Below are 20,610 nucleotides of genomic sequence, written 5' to 3'. Positions count from 1 at the left end.
ATGTATTCCTTTTTTTTTTTTATTATTGGTTGCTAGTTAATGAAATTTTTAAAACCCATTAACCTTCATTAGGTCTTTATGTAAGAATAGATATCTGTAACACATCAACTCCTATCTTCTGCTTTTCACAGTGGCAGGTTTTAGCCAGAGTATGCCAGCTGTTAATTTGAGTTTGCAATAATTTCCTTTGCGACTCCAAATGAGTTGGTTGATGATTAAAGCAGGCCATTAGGACTTAGATGGAGTGCTAATTGCTTGTCCTTTTTGATAGTTCTGACTACCTTGCAACTTGATCAATAACGGCGATACTCAGAGAAAACCAGGTTTTATACTTATATGTGGGATGGTCGTTCTGCTGTTTTCTCAAGAGGCAGAGCAATAATGGATAGTTAATTATGTTATGACTACGTCTAGTTTATACTGGTTTCTGTTTGCCATGGCTAAATCTGATGATGAAATGTCAAGCATGCCTGTGGCTAGAGAGGCGTCAAGATTTATTCGCCAGTTTTAGTTATACTGTTGTAGATATCCCAAATTGGATGGAAGGAGAATCTGTGAAAATCTTGTTAGGTGAGTCCCTTTGATGAACTTGTTGTATGTTTTAAATTTGGTTTGAACCGGCTGATCTAATTGGTCGAACCATTACCAGGTGCTCAGGTCAGTCCTTGTTAACCCATGAAACTCTAGAGTTCAAAAAACAGCATCAAACCAAATGTCTTTATTCTTTATGCTTGATCTTTTATCAGCTTGTCAAAAAACAATGGACACATCCTTAGGATGCTAAAATGTGTGCTTGAAGTTTTTTTTTTTTTTTTTTTTTTTTGCATTTATAAGCGATTATTGGCTTAATTTTTGGTCAGGCTATGTTAGAATCAAGTCCAGATTGAGCTCAGTTTGAGTCTAATTGTGTCTTGGTCAAGTTATTGGAGTCAATTTGAATTTGAAGAGTTACATTTGTATTCGTGTCATAAATAAGTCTCGAGTCAATTTTATTTTTTTTGAAGATTTGTTTCTGTTGATTTTCCTCCATTTTTTTAGTATCTTTTGATGCTCCTATTTGCTCCAATCCTTCTAAGGTTGAGAAGTTCGCCTGTTTAAGAATCCACTTATTGCAGAATATTTTTGATCCAGTTATTCGGGCTTTTCCAAGTCAATTTTGTGCTGAACCTCATAAAAGTTTTAGCCCCTCAAATTGTTTTAAAAGTTGGGTATATACCCATCTTGATGTTCACCATGTTATTGTGTGGATGCGATTGCAAATCCTTTCGGATGCATCCGATGGTTTCTATGCTTTGGAAGATGTCGAAATGCTGATGTATTTAGTTGTATCTTCTTTTTTCCTGGATTTCATGTATGGTATTTCTCCTCTTGTTTAATTTGGAGCTTAATTAATGAGTTATTTTCCTGCGGGTTGGATGTTGAAAATATAAGCAAAATCGTTTATGTTTCGGATTTCTGTCCAGGGTCTCTCCATTATGACACGGGTTACTTACTGTAATTATGATAAGGCTAATATAAGCAAGCACCAAACTCGTTAATGAGATTTGGATTAAGCCCCCTATTTGTAATGTCTAAGGCGTGTGATCCCAATTTCTTGCTTGTAGGGTGTTGTAGTGCTTTTTTGGACTAGCACCACAGTAGAATCCCTTGTTGCACTAGAAGCTACGAATCTTTTCTGTTTATCCTACATTTTACGAGCAGCGGCTGTTCTTAAAAGCATAAGCAGTTGCAATGCCAAGCGTTGTCGTCGCTGCTGCTTTTGAGAGCAGCTGCAGGTGCATGGCGGGGCCGCACGTGGGGCAGGGCGCGCCGCAAGAAGGTCAGGCCTAAATTGTGTGTGATCCTGGGCTCAACTGGGGTACAAACCTCCAAAGTTTGGAAACTCGATTGTAGGCCATCGGCACCCTTTCAGGGCCCGAAAACAAAAAAAAAGAAAGGGAAAAAAAGGAAAAACCATAAAACTAGAGAAAAGTGAAACAGAAATAGAGCCCTACACACAAAATGGTACTTATTACACTCTAAGAAGCATCTTATCATGCAAGAAAGAATTGCACAATTAGAAAGAGAGTTGTAAATGGAAACCAAGTAAGAGGGACAAAGAATGCACATGAATTTGCCTCAGGTGCTACCGGCCTCACCTAAGCTACAAAATATAAAGTGTTCTCCATTGCTGCTTCTCCTCCTCTACTTGTAAGCGTACTTTGCCAAGAACTCGGAGACCGCAGCAGCGCTCTCGTATGCGCCCTCCACGCATCGGCCCAGTGCCACGCCTGCAACGTAGTTGCCTCCCAAAAACAGACCGTCGAAACCGCCTTTGGCGAGCGCAGACCGTGCAGCTTCGAGATGGTCAAGATGGCCCACCAAAAACTGAGGTATCGCTTGCGGCCAAACTCTCACACCATGAACTAAGGGGTCCTCGGCGTTTGGGTTTATTAGCATTTTCCTCAGGTCACGATTGACGGATTCCACTAGTTCATCCTCACTCTGCACCAAAAATGTAGGGTTAGGATCATCAGAAAAACATGGCAATCAGTGGAATTGAACCCAAAGGACAAGGTGATTTGAATCAAGTTTTACTAACAATACCGAGTTAAACATCTTTTAGTGCGAGTATACAACTCAATTCTTCTTTTGCAAGACTTAGCCAAGTTGCGAAGTCCAAGTTTAGGGACAATCGTATATGTTTTGCTCATTAACCTAGACTAATACCGGGAAGAACTGAATGAATAAAAGGATCAAAGATGGCTGGAATGAAAGAGCACTGTTTACTAAAGAAAGACCAAAATTCGCACCACCATATGCCGCATTGGGAACAAAAAGATCGAGCCTATGAAAGCTTCCACGCATGTTAAAAGTATGCCCGAACTAAAGTAGTTTGAACTTTATTAGTGAATTCCACACCTCGAAAACCCAAGAGTGAAATTATATGAACAAAAGGTACGGAAGATTACCTTGGATATGATTCCTGTGTTCGTAGCACCTCCAATGTAGTTGAGAAGCAGCACCCTCCCAGGAGGAGCACGATTAGGAAACAGCGATGAGCTATATATTGTTCCTGTGAGATTGGAGAATCAGGATAGTTCAGATAGCTACAATAGATACAGAAAAGTAAGAAAATTTACATAAGCATGATGAAGAAATATTATTGAATGGATAACATGGATTATGGAAAAACTGACAAACATTTGTGAAGGGAAAGAGAAATGCATGAATCAAGCAGATGCAAGAAGAGTTGTTGGGAAAACAAAAAGTGCATAATACCTAGTGTCTCAATTCCTTGACTACGCGGATGTAACTGCCCGAACCCCTTAAGCTCGCCATCTATCAAGCATTCTTCTCTGATTGCTCCCTTCGCATATGAAACAGTTACCGCAGCAACTGGTGGGTAATAGAATTTTGACAGTGCATCCGCCGCATCATTCTTGAACCAACCACAAATAGATAAGTTTTAACAATATAAGAATGAAGCTTCTAGACATGCCATAATAGAAAAGTAAGCCAGTCCAATAAAGTTAAAGAGGTAATGCAGTGTGTTAAATGTGTTTTCAACCTTCATAAAAGTTGCTTCAACAGTATAGCTTCTGGTAACAATCATACACGATAAGGATGCGAAAATTCATCTTGCTGGCTACATGTAAGTTATGATAAAAGGTAGATAGAGGAACTCATCTCGCTATACAGAAGCACTTGGCTCTGAAAGCTCATAATGATTTTAAATTTTTTGACAAATGTTTCGCTGCTGCTAGAAGCATAAAATGTCTAATGCAAAGTTGTCACATTGTTTTACAAGTTTCAATTACTCTAGGGCGTATGTTAAAACAAGGATATGTTACATACAGAAAGGGGTCGTAAGATGCCACTAGCAATGTATGATGGAATGGTCATGATGACACTTCTGGTCTGCACTGAGACTGATCCTTCTGGTGTATCATACAATAGCGAATAACCCTGGTTCTCTGACTTTTTAATGCTTGTGAGTTTCCACAACAGTTTGACTTTGTCACCCAGCCTGAAAGATGAATGTGATGGAATTGAGCAACAATCGTAAAACTGACACTGAAGAATGAAATGTTGTGTTATGAAGATACCTTAATGTTTTCTTAAAAAAAGATGCATGAGCTGACCTTCACATAACAGTCACTTACTAGTTTGTTCGTTACAACAAACTTGAATGAAAAAAGAGAAGGGAAAAATTGGTTGGCAATTGGTAACACATAATAGCATCAACTTTTAATTGGGGGATAAAATGGGAAAGATCAATGCTTTAAGGCACTAGCATAACTGTACAAGGATACCTAGGAGGCTAGGATGCAATGAACAAAATTTTCTTAGATGTAAGGATGATTACACAGACTACCTAAAAATATCCATCAGTCTACAAAAGCAAGTGTGTAGTTATGTAACCCAATATAGAGTAACATGCGATGAGTAATTACTTTTGTCTAAGATTCTCATAAGTGGGTGTTTAAGCTGAGAAGGGTAGCAAAGTTACCTAGAGGAAATTGCATTAGGAAGCATAGCAAGTCCTTTCCTAAATGATGCCACTGTCTGCCCCTTTGGTTTTGGCAAACGCCTGTATGCATCCAACAATAAAATTGAATGTTCAGTGACTGAGTGAGCAGAGCAATCACAAAATTCAACCACTTGCATATTGATCTCTTACGGATCTCTTGGTGGTTTGGGAGTTTTACTCCTCTCTTGAATTGCCTTTATAGTTCCACCAATAATGCTACCACCATTCTGCTCTAGCTTCCAAACCTTTCCAAAAGCCGCTTTCATACTTAGCTTCGCAGGATCACCAGCATATACACCTATGTTCAAAGCAGCTCTCCATCACATTAAAAGCCTATAAAGTCGTTCTACAATTTGAAAAGCAACTTTGAGCAATCTATCAACACCAAATAACATGTATGATTGGAAAGAATATCTTGTTTCATGCCATTTGAGTTGAATTGAAGTTATAATATAGTTGTCAAAATCATCATGAACTAAGTATTAATCTAGAAAGGTAGCCACAGAAAAGGTTCTATGAAAGTGTACATTATTACGTCTATTTATGCATTGCAAAATTCCAATTAATGTTAAAATGTCATAATAACTAAATGCCACTATCCGTTTCCACATAATCAATAGATTCAATACAATAAGTTCTGTTGTCATGTATACAGTTGAACCACAAAGAATAGCATTACAAATATATATTAATATGCCATGTAAGTCGACTTCTCAGCAAACTTAATACTCAACTTTAGTCACTAAAGATCACCTAACCCGAACATAGAATATATATGCAAGAAACTTACGAAGGTGAGGTGTTTTAGGTACAAAGTTATCATGTTCTTCATTTGGTTATGGGAATATAGCAAAAACACAAAAAGATTAAATACTAAAACCAACCTGAGCAGAATGGCTCGATCAGGCGTTCAAAAACCTCATCTCCAAGATTGCGGCGCACAAACTCTTCTACCGACTCTTCGTGACCCTAAAATATTTGGCAAATGCTATAACATCAGAACAATTAATGCAATTATTTTTATTCACTACAGCAAATAAAGAACTAAAAGAAGCATGGAACGAATCAAGAGGACAAACTGGCGGAGGAGGACGAATGCCGATAGCGCCAAATCCAGCCCTCAATTTACCAGGAAAGCTCATCAAGTCAAAGAATGGCAAATCGTTTGGCTTCGAAGGAACCGGCCGCAATTTCCCATTCCACAAAACAAAGCGCGGAGCATTTGGATCGCCAAATACAAGGTCCTCCTTCAGACCGCTATCTACCTGAAACAAAATAGATAAAAAAAGAAACAAAAAACAGATATAGTAAATTTAACTGGATTAAAGAGTGATTACAACACTGAAACACTCATAGAGAACTACTTTAAATATATGGTTAATGTTGGATGCTATAATCAAATTATGCATGTAAGAGTGAAAACTTGTACCTAAATTTTACCCAAGAAAATCGGAAAAGACAAAATCCAAAAGTAAAGTCGCACACTACCATTCTCGCTACAGAAAAAGCTTCAATTACAAGCAAATCAAATCCTAGTCGTAGGAAACCCTAAAAAAAAAATTGTAAATGAGAGGGATCGTCGTGTACCGCCATGGTGAGGACGGGATCGGAGGGTTGGAAACTGTTCGGCCCCTCCTCCCACAGGTACCCGTCCCTCTCGACGGTGGTGATGTTCCCCCCGGCCCTCGCCCGCGCCTCCGTCACCAGCAGCCCCCCGACCCCGTGCCGCGTCGCCAGCGCCTGCGCGGTGCAGAGCCCGCTCACGCCGCCGCCCACCACCACGCACTCCGCCGCCACCCACCGCGGCGGCGCCGCCTCGTCTCCGCCGCCGTCCCGGGAGGAGACGGCGGTGTCGCTGGCGATCGCGCACCGAACACGCCGGGGGCGGCCCCGTCGCAGGATATCGCCGGCGCCGCGGGCCTTCACCGGTAGGAAGGGGAGGGTGGAGATCGCCGCCGCCGCCGCCACCGAAGCCATTAGGGTTTCGGAGGAGGAGAGTGGTGGTGATCGGAAACGTCGGGGTGGGGGTTTCGCCTCAGTCGCTCGACGTCGCTCGTTGGAGATTAGATTTGTCAGAGAAACGCGCGCTCGCTGTCTCTCTCTCTCTCTCTCTCTCTCTCTTCCCCCCACAACGATTCTTCGAGGGAAATGTGTAATTATGCTAAAAACACCCCGGTTGTTTAGCTAATTACTTTTGACGATCCCAAAACTACCTAATTTAAAATAATTTAGTTTGTGAACACTCACGTATGATATAATTTCATGTCAAACAGCTAAAATTGAATCTAACATTTATTGACTTTGACTTTATAACATTCTTTGTTTCGAGTAAACTAAAATGATTGTGTTCCCGTAAAAGAAGAGATGATATAAAAGAAAATATATTAATAGACTTAAAAAAATATTATAATTATAAAAATAATTCCATAACAATTTTATTTACAAAACTAGACTTATATAGTGAATTAAAAACCACCATTTTTTCGGTTTGGCTATTTGGTGGGCTTCCAAATATCCAACAAATAGTTTATTGATTGTTCTTTCTTTTTTTTTTTTTTTGGTTTTGTTGTTATTTTTTCTAATTCTTATGATGCATCCTACATGGTACAAGCACAAAACACCTTCTTCTGAATTTTCTCAATATTACAAAATTCTTTTTTTTTAAAAGGAAAAAAAAAAAAATTAGTGGCCCAATTTAGACACCAACTTATCAGTTTCTATCTGAGAGTTAGAAGCTATTTAGAAGTGGAAAGTCGGAGAGTGAAGAATATATGAGTTTCGCCAATTTCACTTCACTTGCTCCGTCGAAGTCAAAAAATTGATCTCACAACCTTAACGCCAAAGTTTTCTAAATCACAGGTTTAATCTCAAAGATCTAAGTTAAAACTAGACTTAATGGTTGATATTGGAGGTTTCAAATTTGAAGTTTAGTTATTTTATATTTTTAGCTAATTTTTTTTTTAAAAAAAGAACGAAATAATAACGTCCTACTATTCTCCCCAAAAAAGGAAAAAAAGAAAAAAGAAAAAAAGAAAAAAGAAAAAGAGAAGTAGAGAGCCATTATAGGAGTTGGGTTAGCAAGTGTGATAGGCTCAGCAAAGGCTCTAGCCCATTTAAGAAATGCTTACTATTTTGGCCTTTGCAATTGGGCCTAGTAAGTGTTTGAAATCTTTATGTAACACCATGAATGCAAAAATTTCAAATTTTTATTTGCTTTGTTTGTTTGGTTGGAATCAGAAATAACACATCTCTATAAAATGCCAACTACATTCACACTTATTTAAGGTTAGAACTTATAAACACATTACTTATCAAACCCAATATTTTTCAATTTAATTTGTGGTTAGATATGAGAGGGTGGTAACAAATGTATGAGAAAGAAAGGTTCCTAGGAACGGAGAAGACAACGAAGAAAAATCAGAAAAGAAAAGGAAAAACAAAGAGAAAATTGTGTAGAGATAGAAACAAAAAAATAATAATTACCACCTCTTCGCCGGCCAAATCGACCTATGGAAGAGGGCGATTAGGCTTTAATAATAATGCTATTCTTATAAGCAAACTCTTCTTAAACCCTCTCCTCAAAATACACTCTATGGTTTTGCACATCTTTACCGGTAAACATAAAATGAAGGCTAAATCATATACCAAAAAAAAAAAAAAAAAAACTTCGTTACAATTTGCGTCAATTACTGTACCACACTTAAGTCACCATCCCTAATAGATCACATTGTTTTGTATCTTAATATCTATTTAATTTGCAACTCAAAGAATAGACATGATAGTTTATTGAGCAATTTCAATCAATTTATATGATTCTACCATATTACTTGATCATCCAAAATAGCTGGACCGGTTTGAAATAATAGCAAAATATAGGACGATAATCGGCACACTTTTTAATATAGGAGGGTTATTGATACAAGGGGTAAGCGTAAGGAGACATTTCTTAATTTCGCCTAAAAAGCACAACCAGAAGATCACAACAAACATTAAATACACAAATAGCGACATATCAGAGAGCATGCTTCTAGAGGAGTACTATTGTCCAGCAAAGATTGTTTGTGTTGGAGATAAGCCACAAAAATAGCAACAAATAAATAAGTTTCATTACCTGGTATATGTGGATGTGGATTCAGCTTCTGTTTATAGTCCTTGTGGACCAGAAACCACACAAGCAATATATTTGTCCCCATGCGGCTGCAGCCCATATTTATCATCATTAGTATATGATTCCTTAGCATCAAGGGTCACATCCTGCAACAAATATGATTGCTTACGCTTTCGACAACAGTAATATTTAATAGAGTAATTTATAACTTCTGTTGTAGTTGAAAGGAAGAATAAAATTCTGAGCCTTAAAAGTAAAAGTTCTGATATGGTTATTCTGATTCTGCTACAGAGGAAACATGCTTGGAATGTTTTAACATTTCGATAAAGTGCTTTCGCTAGAAGCCTGCAAACTCCGTCAACTCCCGTTCTCCTCTGCTCATTCTCAGTTTGACTAACATCCGAGTTATGAACAGATCGGCTTGGAAAGATAAGATGCTGGAGATAGAGTCCTATGGGGAAGACCTTATCCAGATGCTAGTAGTACAGTTCCTAATCAAATTCTGATGCAGAGGGAATCTTATATAAAAGATGCGCATATTGGAAGGTTTGAAATACTTTCGATAACTAGAGAGAGAAAAAGAAGCACCTACATATTATCCTAAAAAAAAATTATGCAACTTAAAGTTTGTTCTAATTTTTTATTACTACAAAAGATTACTCTTGTAGAGAACAATGTTAGACTTTTTGATAAATCTAAAAGACATAGACTCAAAATAAAAGGGAGAAAACAAAATAAAATTAGGATTCTAGTAAAATTCAAACATATGAACTCCTATTCTGAAAACATGTGCTAAAACTTATATGTAACAGCATTTTAATATGTTATACTCAATAATCAATATATAAGCAATGCTAAAAATGGCCCATACATAGGAAAACTCTTCCTCTCTCTCTCTGAGTCACGAGTTAAATGCACGGTGGGCGCCGCAGCTTCTAAGAGAAGTGTCAACTAAAGCCATCCACATACAGCCATTCTGAGGATAGGGTACATCAGAAACCAGTGCAGTATGATTGCATTGCATGCCAACCTACCATATTTGCTTACATCACCCATGATCTCACTTTCAAAAGCAAGTGAAAGCGAGCACACAAGCACAAAAATAATCACCAAATCAATATCCGACAAGTTCATCATTTGTATATGTACATATCACACTACTACTCATGCTATTTCATTAAGTTCTACTTCTTATTCTCCTCCTTGTAGAAACAAGTGAGATGGGTTATCTGCTAGGGGTGATACTGGGTACCTTGTTGGTGGTGCTCATCACCAGGCTTTGGAGCTTCTTGGTCTATGTAATATGGAGGCCATATGCAATAACAAAGAAGTTTAGGGAGCAAGGGATTATGGGTCCAGCATACATGCTGTGGTCAGGATCTATTAAGGAGATCATAAGCATAAGAAGGGCCAGTGAAGGGGTGGTCTTGGACATCAACTCCCATGATATCACTCCCAGGGTCCTTCCTCACTACACCAAATGGATCTCCCTATATGGTCTCTCTCTCTCTCTCTCTCTCTCTCTCTCTCCTGTACTGAGATGAATGGTGTTATCTAAAAGATACTAATCTAGTTTTCTCGCTTTATATCCTATGGTGTGATGATGATTCATAGTTAATCTTAACACCCCCAGTACCCCCACTTATGTGCATGGTGAAGATCATCAACTAAAACCATAACTTGTGCACTGACTTAACAGGCTACAGAAAAGATACCAGATAGAAATTCATACCATTAAATAATAGATGTAGGACTTGAACCCATAATTTCTTAAAACTGCAGGCTTAGGACCGTTTTTAATACCATATTACCCAAAACACCCATCTAATAGAAAATGGTCAACAAATAGTCTCAACAAATAAAACTTTTTTTTTTTTAAGGAACCATCTTCTTTAAATTGGAGGATTTGGCAGACCTGCCAGTTCATTCATTCCTAAAATCATGATATAAGCAAAGAGGAAACAGGCTTTGGTAAGCCCCACAGCCAGAAAAATCTAGACAAACTACAGACGCATACAATTTGTAAACAGGAGACAAACTACAGACGCATCAATATAGAATCGTTCACCAACTTTCACTCTCATTTTATATGATCATACTATGTGGAGTCTTCTGCGCCGTAGTGAATCATCAACAACATCTTCCGGACAATTTGAACTTCACAAAAGAGATGAATAAAACAATAGTTGCATATTTGAGATGCTTTGTGTTATTTATCAGTTACAACAGTGTTGGAAATAATAGGGCAGCGGAAACTTACAAACCGGATAGCCAACGTATCCGGAAACCCGAATTGGATCGGAATAGAAAGTATGAGAAACAATTCTGGAATACTACGCTAGCTTAGTTTCTATTAACTCATAAACACGGAGTACAAGAGGTGTGATTAACCATATAATATTTGCCTTGTCTTACAGGCAGAACATTTTTGTATTGGTTTGGACCACAGCCGAGGATCTGCGTAACTGATCCAGAGCAGACCAAACAAGTGCTGTCCAACAAGTTTGGCTTCTACATCAAGCCGGAGCCAAACCCGATCATATTTGCTTTAATGGGTAAGGGCTTGGTCTTTTCAGAAGGATCGGACTGGGCACGGCATCGCAGGGTCGTAAACCCTGCTTTCGCCATGGATAAGCTGAAGGTAAAGCTTCACTTGTTCTTAAATCCATTGCCAAAAGGAACAACTATTTTCTCCCAACAGTGATATGTAGTACATAGATATTTGTTTAAGACTCATAAGATTACTGGAATAAAGTTCATTTTTTAGTTTGAACGAGGTTTCAAACAGGTCATATGAATCATAGAGGTTTATGAGAATTATGTTGCATATTTTAATAGACAAACAATAACAATGTATAGTTTATTCATTCATTATTATTTTGTTCTTTTCTCTAAACATTGGATGGCTTAAGGGTACTTGATTCCAGTGTTATACACGTAATAACAAAGCAAATAAAAAGCATACAAACACCAAGATTACATTATCTACTCTCAATTTTTACTCAAAAAAAAGTATATATATTAATTGGCATGCTGTCCCCAAACTGCGATAGATGCTTAATTCAGTACTCCGAAAACATGCTATGCAAAGTTACAAACTACTGTAGATGTTTTATTAGGTATCTTAAAGCATAGTTGAACTAAAAGTGCGTTGAAAACCATATTGGTCGATTGAGGTCGTGGTTGATAATTCGAGGTGCTCTGAGAGAATCAAAATAAAATGAACCAATATTGTCATAGATTAATCCAATTTATGGGCTGATAGATAGACACCCAAGATTGAGATTGATCAAACTGCACCTGGTTTTAGAAAATGGAACCCATTATATCTGGTAGAGAGACACCAAATTATACCATAACACATTTGCTTTTGTATGACATTTGTGACAGATGATGACCAAGTCGATCGCCAAATGCGCGCAATCAATGATTGAAGGGTGGCAAATTCAAGATGAGAGTCAGGAAAAGGAAATTGAGTTTGGCAGGCAATTCCAAGAGTTAACAGCTGACGTTATCTCTCATACTGCTTTCGGAAGCAGCTACAAGGAGGGCAAAGAAGTCTTTCTGGCACAGAAGGAGCTTCAAAAGCTCGCGCTCGCGACTTTCTTTAACATTCACCTGCCGATATTCAGGTAATCAATTTGGCTTTCCGAGAAGGGCTCTCGAAAGCCCCAGAAATTCTTTATCTGATATGAATATATACTTCCGTTTGCAGATATATTCCTACTAGCAGAAATCTACACAAGTGGAAGCTAGAACGGAAGGCGAGGAACACGCTCATGCGGATCATACAATCACGATTCGACTCGAAAGAATCAGGCTATGGAAATGACTTGCTTGGACTGATGCTCGAGGCGTGCACTTCAGGACACTATGGCGGAAAGAAAGAAGATCAGAGGATGAACATGGACGAGATCATCGATGAGTGCAAGACGTTCTTCTTTGCGGGGCATGAGACTACCTCTCACTGGCTAACTTGGACTACGTTTCTATTAGGAGCAAACCCAGAATGGCAAGAGAGGCTCAGGGAGGAGGTGTTGAGAGAATGCGGAAAGGAAATTCCTGATGCAGATATGCTCAGCAAACTAAGATTAGTAAGTTTATCATACTCACTCTACTAATCTTGTCACATTTCATCGATATATTAATGTAAACATACTTGCAATATTAACATATATACCTTCGTAAAATCTGAATTTTCACATTTGCACTAAAACTAACTTCCTACTACGAATTGGATGCATAAAAGGCCCTTCTTCTTTTGAATGATCCTTCAAATTCAAATTTGTTTATAGGTGACAATGGTTCTATTCGAAGCCCTGCGGCTCTACGGCCCGGTAGTCATGATGCAAAGGAAAGCCGATAAAGACATGAACTTAGGGACCCTACAGATTCCGAAAGGCACCGCAGTAACGCTTCCGCTGGTCATCATGCACCGCGACAAAGAGATTTGGGGCGCAGATGCCAATGAGTTCAATCCGTTTAGGTTCCAGAACGGGATCACGAAAGCCGCCAAGCATCCTAATGCTCTCCTGGCGTTCTCGATCGGCCCGAGAGCATGCATTGGTCAGAACTTTGCGATGCTCGAAGCAAAGATAGTGCTCGCGATGATCCTACAGAGGTTCTCGTTCCGCGTCTCGCCAAACTACAAACATGCGCCAGCGGACTTGCTTACTCTACAACCTAAGAATGGGCTTCCTATAATTTTAAGCCCCTTGAATGCTTGAAACAACTTATTTTGTTGTAGCTACACTTCAATGTGCATTAAGAAAACTGTGCTGTAGGAACACTGTATGATAACTATATGGGCACGTTTGGTTCGTACTATGAAAGATTACTAGAAATAAAAAGATGTCCGAGAATCTTATTCCTATTCATCCTATTAGTATTCCAATGTTTGGTTTGCACGGTCATATTATTTAGTCATGTTATTTAAGATTACAAAAAATATACAATTAATTAATTATTAATTAATTTAATTTAGATAATGCTATAAAAAATTTCAACATCTTTTTAGAAAAAAGGAAAAAAGAACATAGGTTAGAGAGAGAGAGAGCATAATTAAAGAAATAGGAAGAGAAATAGAGTCGAGATTAGAGAGAGTGAGAGAGTTAAGATTTTAGAAAAAAGGGGGAGAGAGAGCTTAGTTTAGAGAGAGAAAAAGAGTTGAAGTTTAGAGAGAAAAAGATAAGTTTAGAGAGAGATATGAGGTTAGAGTGTAAAGAAAAATAATACCAACTAGCCGGCGGGTAAAAAGAAAGAAAAAAATTAGACATTTTATGATTATTCAAATCCATTAATATGAGGATACCCACCTTTTCTCAAGGGAATGAGGTTAGTACTTTGGGATGAATCTCATTCCCAAGTAAATCTAATATTACCAACTAGATTACTTAGTGCGTTTAGCCAAACACCGCCATACTTTTTTATTTCTATTGGATTACTAATAATCTTAAAAAGATAACGCGAACCAAACGTACCCTATGGGTAATCTTTTCGGATCTTAAAATGCATAGCTATTTTAGTTGCTTCCATCATGTATGCCTAATTCACTTTACTTAATGAATGAAGCAGGTAGCTAGCTACCTATTTCTCAAAAAAAAAAGAAAAAAGCATAGCTATTATGTGTTGCAGTTTAAATCTTAACTTGCATTCAGATGTCCTATCATCGAAAATGGGTCGATCGTAACGATCTCATTTGAAGTTCTTGGAAACACTGTAAATAGTAGATTGAGGAAAACTAAAATAAGATCCCACTTTCTCACTCAAATTATGTATACAAACTTAGCTGCTACCACTTCTAGTAGGCATAAAATGCAGGAACAAATTTACCTTAATGAAAAATCCCTAAAAATTAGTAGAAATCCAGAGGAATTTACATCTAAAGTGTAGAAAATTACCTTAAATTTGCAATAGTGCTACTAATCCCAGTAAAAAAAAAAAAAAAAAAAATTTGTTAAAAAAAAAAAAAAAAAAAAAAAAAATCACCATATTGGTGAAGTAAGAAAAATCCTAAAATCATTGTAGATCTAAAAGCTCATTCCTGTGTATTATTAAAATTAAACTGATAACAAGAATTAAAAGAGGAGAGGCAAAAAGAGAACCTAAGCGATTTGAGATTTTGGAGAGGGAGTATTCGCGTGAGGGAGGAGAGCGTTGCTCGATCCGCCGATTTTGCGACGAAGTTGTGTGTGTGTCGCTTTTTAAACAGTTTGCTGATCAGTTCCTAGAAGTCGGTGCCGTGATACCTCGACTTTTGCTGAAATCGGCGGCGCAACAGGTCTCTTTGGCGAGTTTCGTGATCTCGGAGTGGGGGACAGAGTATGCGCCGAATTCAAATTGAAGTCGGTGGCGGAAGAGATGGATTTGCCGACTTCAGCTTGAGCTTGGTGAGCAAAAGATCACTTCATATACATAAAAAAAAAAAAAAGTGTCTTCCAAACGCAACTACTTGCTCTAGGGCATGTTTTGTCGAATGGAGTCAAGAGTATGTCACACTCGTGAGTTCAATAACTTCAACATTACTTAGCTAATATATAAGTGACTGGCTCGTTTCATACACAAACTTATCACCTCTAGAAATAATTATCATATTGGTCCAGTGGCTGACTAACTTCAAGAATTCTTTTCAAACACTTGATGTCTGTGGACGACATCGTCCTTACCAAACAAGCTGTTTGAGGTCCCTAAATATTCAAAAGCTTTATGAAGTCTCACTCCTTAAAAGCATCGGTTGGGATATTTCTTCAAATTTTCACTATCACTTTTTAGCATCAAATCAGCGGAGCTCGAAAATGTTTTTGAATTTCTCAGAAGTTGAACTCTTATGCTAGTTCATCCAAAAGCCATCATCTTCCTAATAGTCTTATCATTTTTTTTTTTACTAAATTCAAAATTTTGTGAACCTTAGGATCCACAAGTTTAAGATTTACATCTATACATAAGTGTACGTGTAGCATTTTTCTTCGGAGAACACATTCTCAAACGAAATGACAAGCTAATTTGGCTTGATTGTTGCAGCTTGAAATGGGGCTAGATGGATTAGTCTAGTGGGAATTGTAGTCACAATCAAAATTTGGATGGGCCTTTCAATTCTCTTCAAAGGTGGTTCAGTTTGGAAATGTGGCCTCAATTCATTACCTTTTTTTTTTTTTTTTCAAAAAAAAAAGGCTGAATGAATTAGTTTTCTTTTATCCTTTTCTTTTCTTTCCTTTTTTTAGAAAGTTAGTGGAATTCATTAAATAAAAAAAAATGCTCATGATATTTCTTAAAGTGGTGTCTCTTCCTGATGTGATAAAATTGGTAAAAAAATTTAATATTTAAAGGATTAGGTATACACATAGTGGTCTAATTGATTGTGAAATTTCTCTTTGGCCTCCTTAATTTCTTTGTGATGATGCATGGAGTGATGAGAATTGAGCATCATATCCCACTAAACAAAACGAGTTTTGTGATTGCTTCAAGGGGGATAAAGTTACATTTCCACCTAAAAATATGTGGACAAATAAATCCTTGTCTTAGAATGCTTTAACCTTTTTTTATTAAAGTCATATCACAATTGATTTGGTTCCCTAACATTCTTTTCATAGATCAAAAGCTAAACTCCTTTCATTAATCTCTCCCACCTTTAATTACATTTTGTCAAATTTTCTTAGGAGACAATAATAATAAGCTCGTCATGAAATACACTCGAAAAGTAACCGTGTACGCTAAGTCTGTGAAGAGTGTTCATGAACTGCAACTTCTGCAGCTAAGTTAGTAATTATTTCAAAATTTTAAATTTGATAGTGAAAATAAACGTGAAATAAAAATTATTATAATTTTTTTTTTTTTTTAGAGATAGATAGCATGCTACCCGCTTCGTTTATTTCATTAGAAATAAACTTAGCTAGAAATGTAAATCAACTAGGATTCGAACTTGGGTCTCGGATACCAACCACCAAGCCTTTTGCCACTTGCTCTAGGGACAGTCGGTAATTATTATAATTATTTATGTGAGAGATTAGTTGAGATATGAACTAAAGTGCAGGAGACAGTTTTCAGAATGTTTGATTTTAAGTATAGATAAAAAAAAAAAAATTTCATGCTTAAAATTAACCGTCCTAACCAATTAGAAGGGCTATTGTAGTGGTAGCAAATGTTACATTTTCACTTTTTTTTTTTAAGAAAAATAACAATTCAATTTTAAATGATTTATACTATTGAAGTTTTTATGAAATTGGTTCACGAAACAAACAAATACTGAGCATCCATTGTTTAAACTCTTCAAGGAAACTCATATTGGTAGAGCTCGTGTTTTCTCTCTCTCTCTCTCTCCTTTTTTTAATTTTTTTTTATTTTTCATTTTTCTTATATGTTATATTATCCGGGCTAAATTATTACGGGCCGTGGGATGACACATTGGGACACGTGGCAAGCAGAGGGGGGGCCACGAGAGCTCCCTCACAGGCGTGGGACCCGCTTGCTTTAGAACAAACCACTAATAAGAGAGCGACAGCTGGCGGGGGACGTCACCATCCGACGTGGACTTCTTCGGTGGGGCCCACCACTAAACGGGAGCGCGTGCGGTGGGTCGCGAGTGGCCCAGTGGGCCGTTGAGCGAAGCGCTCTATCCAGCTGTGCAATAATCTCATAAGTTGGGCCGGGTCCACGGCCCACTACTTTACCATGCAACTTGCTGAACACGTGGGCCTTGTGGGCCCCTATCAATTTATTTCGATAAGTGCCACTCATAAAAGTCCTATGCCTTTCTCTCTTCTTTTTTTTTTTAAAAAAAATAATAATTGTTTCGTATTATTTAGTATGGTATCAGAACAGTAGATACTGAATTTGAGTCATACTAGACTCCGAGCATTATTAATTTTCTTCCATTAAATTCAAATTTACGTTTGGGCCTAGAGAAGAGTCTCTGGCCCGGATATTATAAAAAGTGTTAAATATAAAAATATTTAAATATCGTTTTTCACTGGCTTAAATTTTTACAGAATATATTATTTAATAACATAATTATCCGTTTTTGTTTCGTAATAGAGTTCTAGGGCCTTGTTGTGTAGGGTAACACTATTGGATCAAAAGAAAAATAAAAAAGAAATACAGAAAAGAGATGCAGATATAAATTTAATTAGCTTTTTTATTTTATGATAGAATAGGAAAAAATTATATCTTTGTAAAATTAATGCGATCCGCGTGATGTCATATTACTTAGAGGAATCAATAAAATATTTTATTTATTGTACTTTTCAATCTCATGTAGTTTCACCTCTACTGGGCCTTCCCTTCAAAGCAAAATACTGTATTCGATATTATTTAGCTGACTACGGTACTTAAATTTTAAATTTTAATTTATTATTCAATTATTCAATTTATTTTAATATGAATTAAATATTGTATTCAATATATAAACCATCCTTTACAAAATTTTATCATTATGAAATATTCAAAAATTTTAAGTTCTTATAATCCATTTATTATTTTTAAATTTTAAAAAAAAGAAAAGAAGAAGAAGATAGAATTGCCAATCAGGAGTTGCCGTCGAAAACCGAGCCGTTGTTTCGTAGCGTCGCTTTCTTATTGGGCCTCGCCTGTCGAGTGGGCCCCACAGCCCACCAAGTGGGGCCCATCCCGCGCTATTGGGAGCTCCTCCACGTCGCTCTCGGCACGTGTGCACGCGCCACGTGTCTCGCTGTTCCATCCACCGTTCTTATATATATATATATATATATATATATATATATATATATGCAAACGCTAGCTTCAATATAACAACATAAATAACACATACTCTCGTGTAATTCGAATAATAATACGCAATAAAACACCACTAAATTTTTAATTTCATTAATATAAAATTACTAATGGATTGATCTAATATAAACCCTATACGAAACGCTTGTTAAATAGAAGCTTCTTCGCATATAATAAAGAGCATGTTTTAAATTGTTTAAACTGTTTGAGCTTGTTTAAACAGTAGGAGAGAGCGAATGGTGATGTATGCTAAGAACAGTTAAATAGGAAAGTAATAAATATGATTAAAGCGACGTAGGAGTTGGTAACAAAACGAGGTTTAATGCGAGTCGTTGCACGAAGAAATTAGAGAAGGTTCGTTCTCAGCTTCGAATATTGTCACTGTTTGAAACAGTTGATCGATAGCTATATTACAATTTTCTAAGATCCTCGTAATAGTTTGCATCTACTCCGTTGCATGGCCCTAAATAGTTTTAGGTTTTCAGAATAATACATGTCCACCTATGGATCGAGTTAGTTATCTAAGTTTCGTACATAAATTAGATGTATACACTGTACACTCTAAATGATCTTTCAATGAGCAAAACATGAAAAATGCTTTGCCCCCATACAAATTTACCACTTTTTGCATCTATAATTGTTATTATTTTCATAAACTAAATCTTTATCCTCGTGAATTATGACTATCACTCAATTAAGTAAAATGGCGTAAAAGATATAACCGTTTAAATATAGCAACATAAGAGATGCTGAATATGAATGTTAAAAGCACCTTTCACATGGTATTCAAAACAAAGGATCTTGAGTTCGATTTGAACTTGGATCTCGCTAGACTCCTCATTAATCTTATTTAATTTTCTTTTGTATAACTAAAGGACAGGTCTTGCACATCAAGAAAATATTGAACATACTAATCGTTCCTAGCGCAAGTAGCAAAGGATTTGATGGTTGGTATCCGAGACCCCAAGTTTGAATCCTAATTGATTCATATTTTCAGCTAAGTTTATTTCTAAATAAAATAAACAAAACGAATAGCATACTACCTCTCTCTCTCTCTCTCTAAAAAAAAACATTGAACATAAGTATTAAAAATATCTCACTTTTACACAGCTTGATTTTTTTTATTAACGATGAACGTTTATTTTAACTGAGAATTGAGATAGAAGGTTCTTTTCTATATTATACTTCACAACCACGAGAGGTAGCTGTAACGTACGAAACATAGCAAAAAAAAAAGAAAAAAAGAAAAAAAAAGGGGAGTTAATAAATAAATTAATTACTAGCGTGGACGAGGCTCACATCACCGTAAAAGGTGAGAGGGACGTGCATTGAGAGGTGCTTTTGAGTGTGGGGGCGATGCATTGATTCCACGTTGCTATACACACATTATGGGGAATACGACGTTACTGTTGGGAAGAGAAAAAATAAAAAAAGGAAAAAAAAAGAAGAAGAAAAGGTCAATTTGCATGCGGACGATCGATAGCAACAATCCACGTGATACGTCCAATATTGTTAAAGAAGCACCACCCACGTAAAAATTTGTATATATGTATAACAATTTTGCATTAATTTTCCATGCCATTAATGACGTAGGATCTACGTGATCACACAGATAATATATCTCTCTCTATAATATATATATATATATATATATATATATATATATATATATATATATATATATATATAGGACAATTGTATTATATTATAGAGTATGGAGCCCGTCGTAGCTCATAATTGTTTTATGATGGAGCTTCCGAATCCACGATTCACTTGTGTAAATATGATCTAGAGTATTTGAAACTTAACTAGAAAATAATTTCGTAAATTTTTGAAATCATAATAAAGTCCATCAAGTGGGCATAAATGAATGTCAAAATCGACCAACATCCTAAAAAGGATGATCGGATCCTTCAATTCAAGATCGGATCAGTTATTGATCTTACCCTATAATAGTGAATAGAATTTTCTATCAAAAATTCAACAAATTCCGATTCTTTACACCGTTAAACTAGCAAGTATTCCATACCAGCCGTTAAAATTGTCAAATTTGTGACCTCTTGATTGTAAGTAAAGAATTCCGAAAAATTAATAAACAACTTATGAGTATGAGGGCGATCGTACTCATAATAGTACAGTAGCCGACCCATAATATATATAATATAGTAATATACTATATAGTATATATATATATATATATATATATAATCCGGCTACTATGCTATCGGTAGCACAGAGCGCTCCC

The 20,610-nt window shown here is 36.7% G+C and overlaps 2 protein-coding genes and 1 long non-coding RNA gene across 3 annotated transcripts; 1 reads left to right on the top strand and 2 right to left on the bottom strand.

Moving 5' to 3' along the window:
- LOC109720258 (protoporphyrinogen oxidase, chloroplastic) lies at window positions 1,973–6,669 on the bottom strand. The gene is made up of 9 exons (XM_020247244.1): window positions 6,101–6,669; window positions 5,593–5,778; window positions 5,398–5,482; window positions 4,664–4,811; window positions 4,493–4,573; window positions 3,838–4,009; window positions 3,262–3,421; window positions 2,952–3,055; window positions 1,973–2,484 (listed from the first exon to the last, which is right to left on the bottom strand). The coding sequence occupies exons 1-9, from the start codon at window positions 6,488–6,490 to the stop codon at window positions 2,185–2,187; spliced, it is 1,626 nt and encodes a 541-aa protein (XP_020102833.1). The 5' UTR covers window positions 6,491–6,669; the 3' UTR covers window positions 1,973–2,184.
- On the bottom strand, window positions 6,734–15,183 carry LOC109720260. The gene is made up of 3 exons (XR_002218889.1): window positions 14,726–15,183; window positions 8,625–8,767; window positions 6,734–8,469 (listed from the first exon to the last, which is right to left on the bottom strand). It is a non-coding gene; the product is annotated as an uncharacterized LOC109720260 (long non-coding RNA).
- On the top strand, window positions 9,732–13,498 carry LOC109720259 (cytochrome P450 709B2-like). Its single transcript, XM_020247245.1, has 5 exons — window positions 9,732–10,118; window positions 11,039–11,262; window positions 12,012–12,253; window positions 12,337–12,715; window positions 12,917–13,498. The coding sequence occupies exons 1-5, from the start codon at window positions 9,842–9,844 to the stop codon at window positions 13,346–13,348; spliced, it is 1,554 nt and encodes a 517-aa protein (XP_020102834.1). The 5' UTR covers window positions 9,732–9,841; the 3' UTR covers window positions 13,349–13,498.

The sequence above is a fragment of the Ananas comosus genome, linkage group 14 (assembly GCF_001540865.1).
Source record: "Ananas comosus cultivar F153 linkage group 14, ASM154086v1, whole genome shotgun sequence".
Classification (NCBI taxonomy): domain Eukaryota; kingdom Viridiplantae; phylum Streptophyta; class Magnoliopsida; order Poales; family Bromeliaceae; genus Ananas; species Ananas comosus.
This window is presented reverse-complemented; position numbering and strand designations above follow the sequence as displayed.

What these genes read in the sequence shown, in the direction of transcription:
- LOC109720258 (XM_020247244.1), bottom strand. Translation starts at nt 6,490, where the DNA reads ATGGCTTCGGTGGCGGCGGCGGCGGCGATCTCCACCCTCCCCTTCCTA. An exon ending in GCATTCGTCCTCCTCCGCCA is followed by an intron (nt 5,483 to 5,592) that starts GTTTGTCCTCTT and finishes CAAATATTTTAG; the next exon opens with GGTCACGAAGAGTCGGTAGA. An exon ending in GCATCTTACGACCCCTTTCT is followed by an intron (nt 3,422 to 3,837) that starts GTATGTAACATA and finishes GGTTGGTTCAAG; the next exon opens with AATGATGCGGCGGATGCACT.
- LOC109720259 (XM_020247245.1), top strand. Translation starts at nt 9,842, where the DNA reads ATGGGTTATCTGCTAGGGGTGATACTGGGTACCTTGTTGGTGGTGCTC. An exon ending in CAAATGGATCTCCCTATATG is followed by an intron (nt 10,119 to 11,038) that starts GTCTCTCTCTCT and finishes CTTGTCTTACAG; the next exon opens with GCAGAACATTTTTGTATTGG. An exon ending in ATTCACCTGCCGATATTCAG is followed by an intron (nt 12,254 to 12,336) that starts GTAATCAATTTG and finishes TTCCGTTTGCAG; the next exon opens with ATATATTCCTACTAGCAGAA.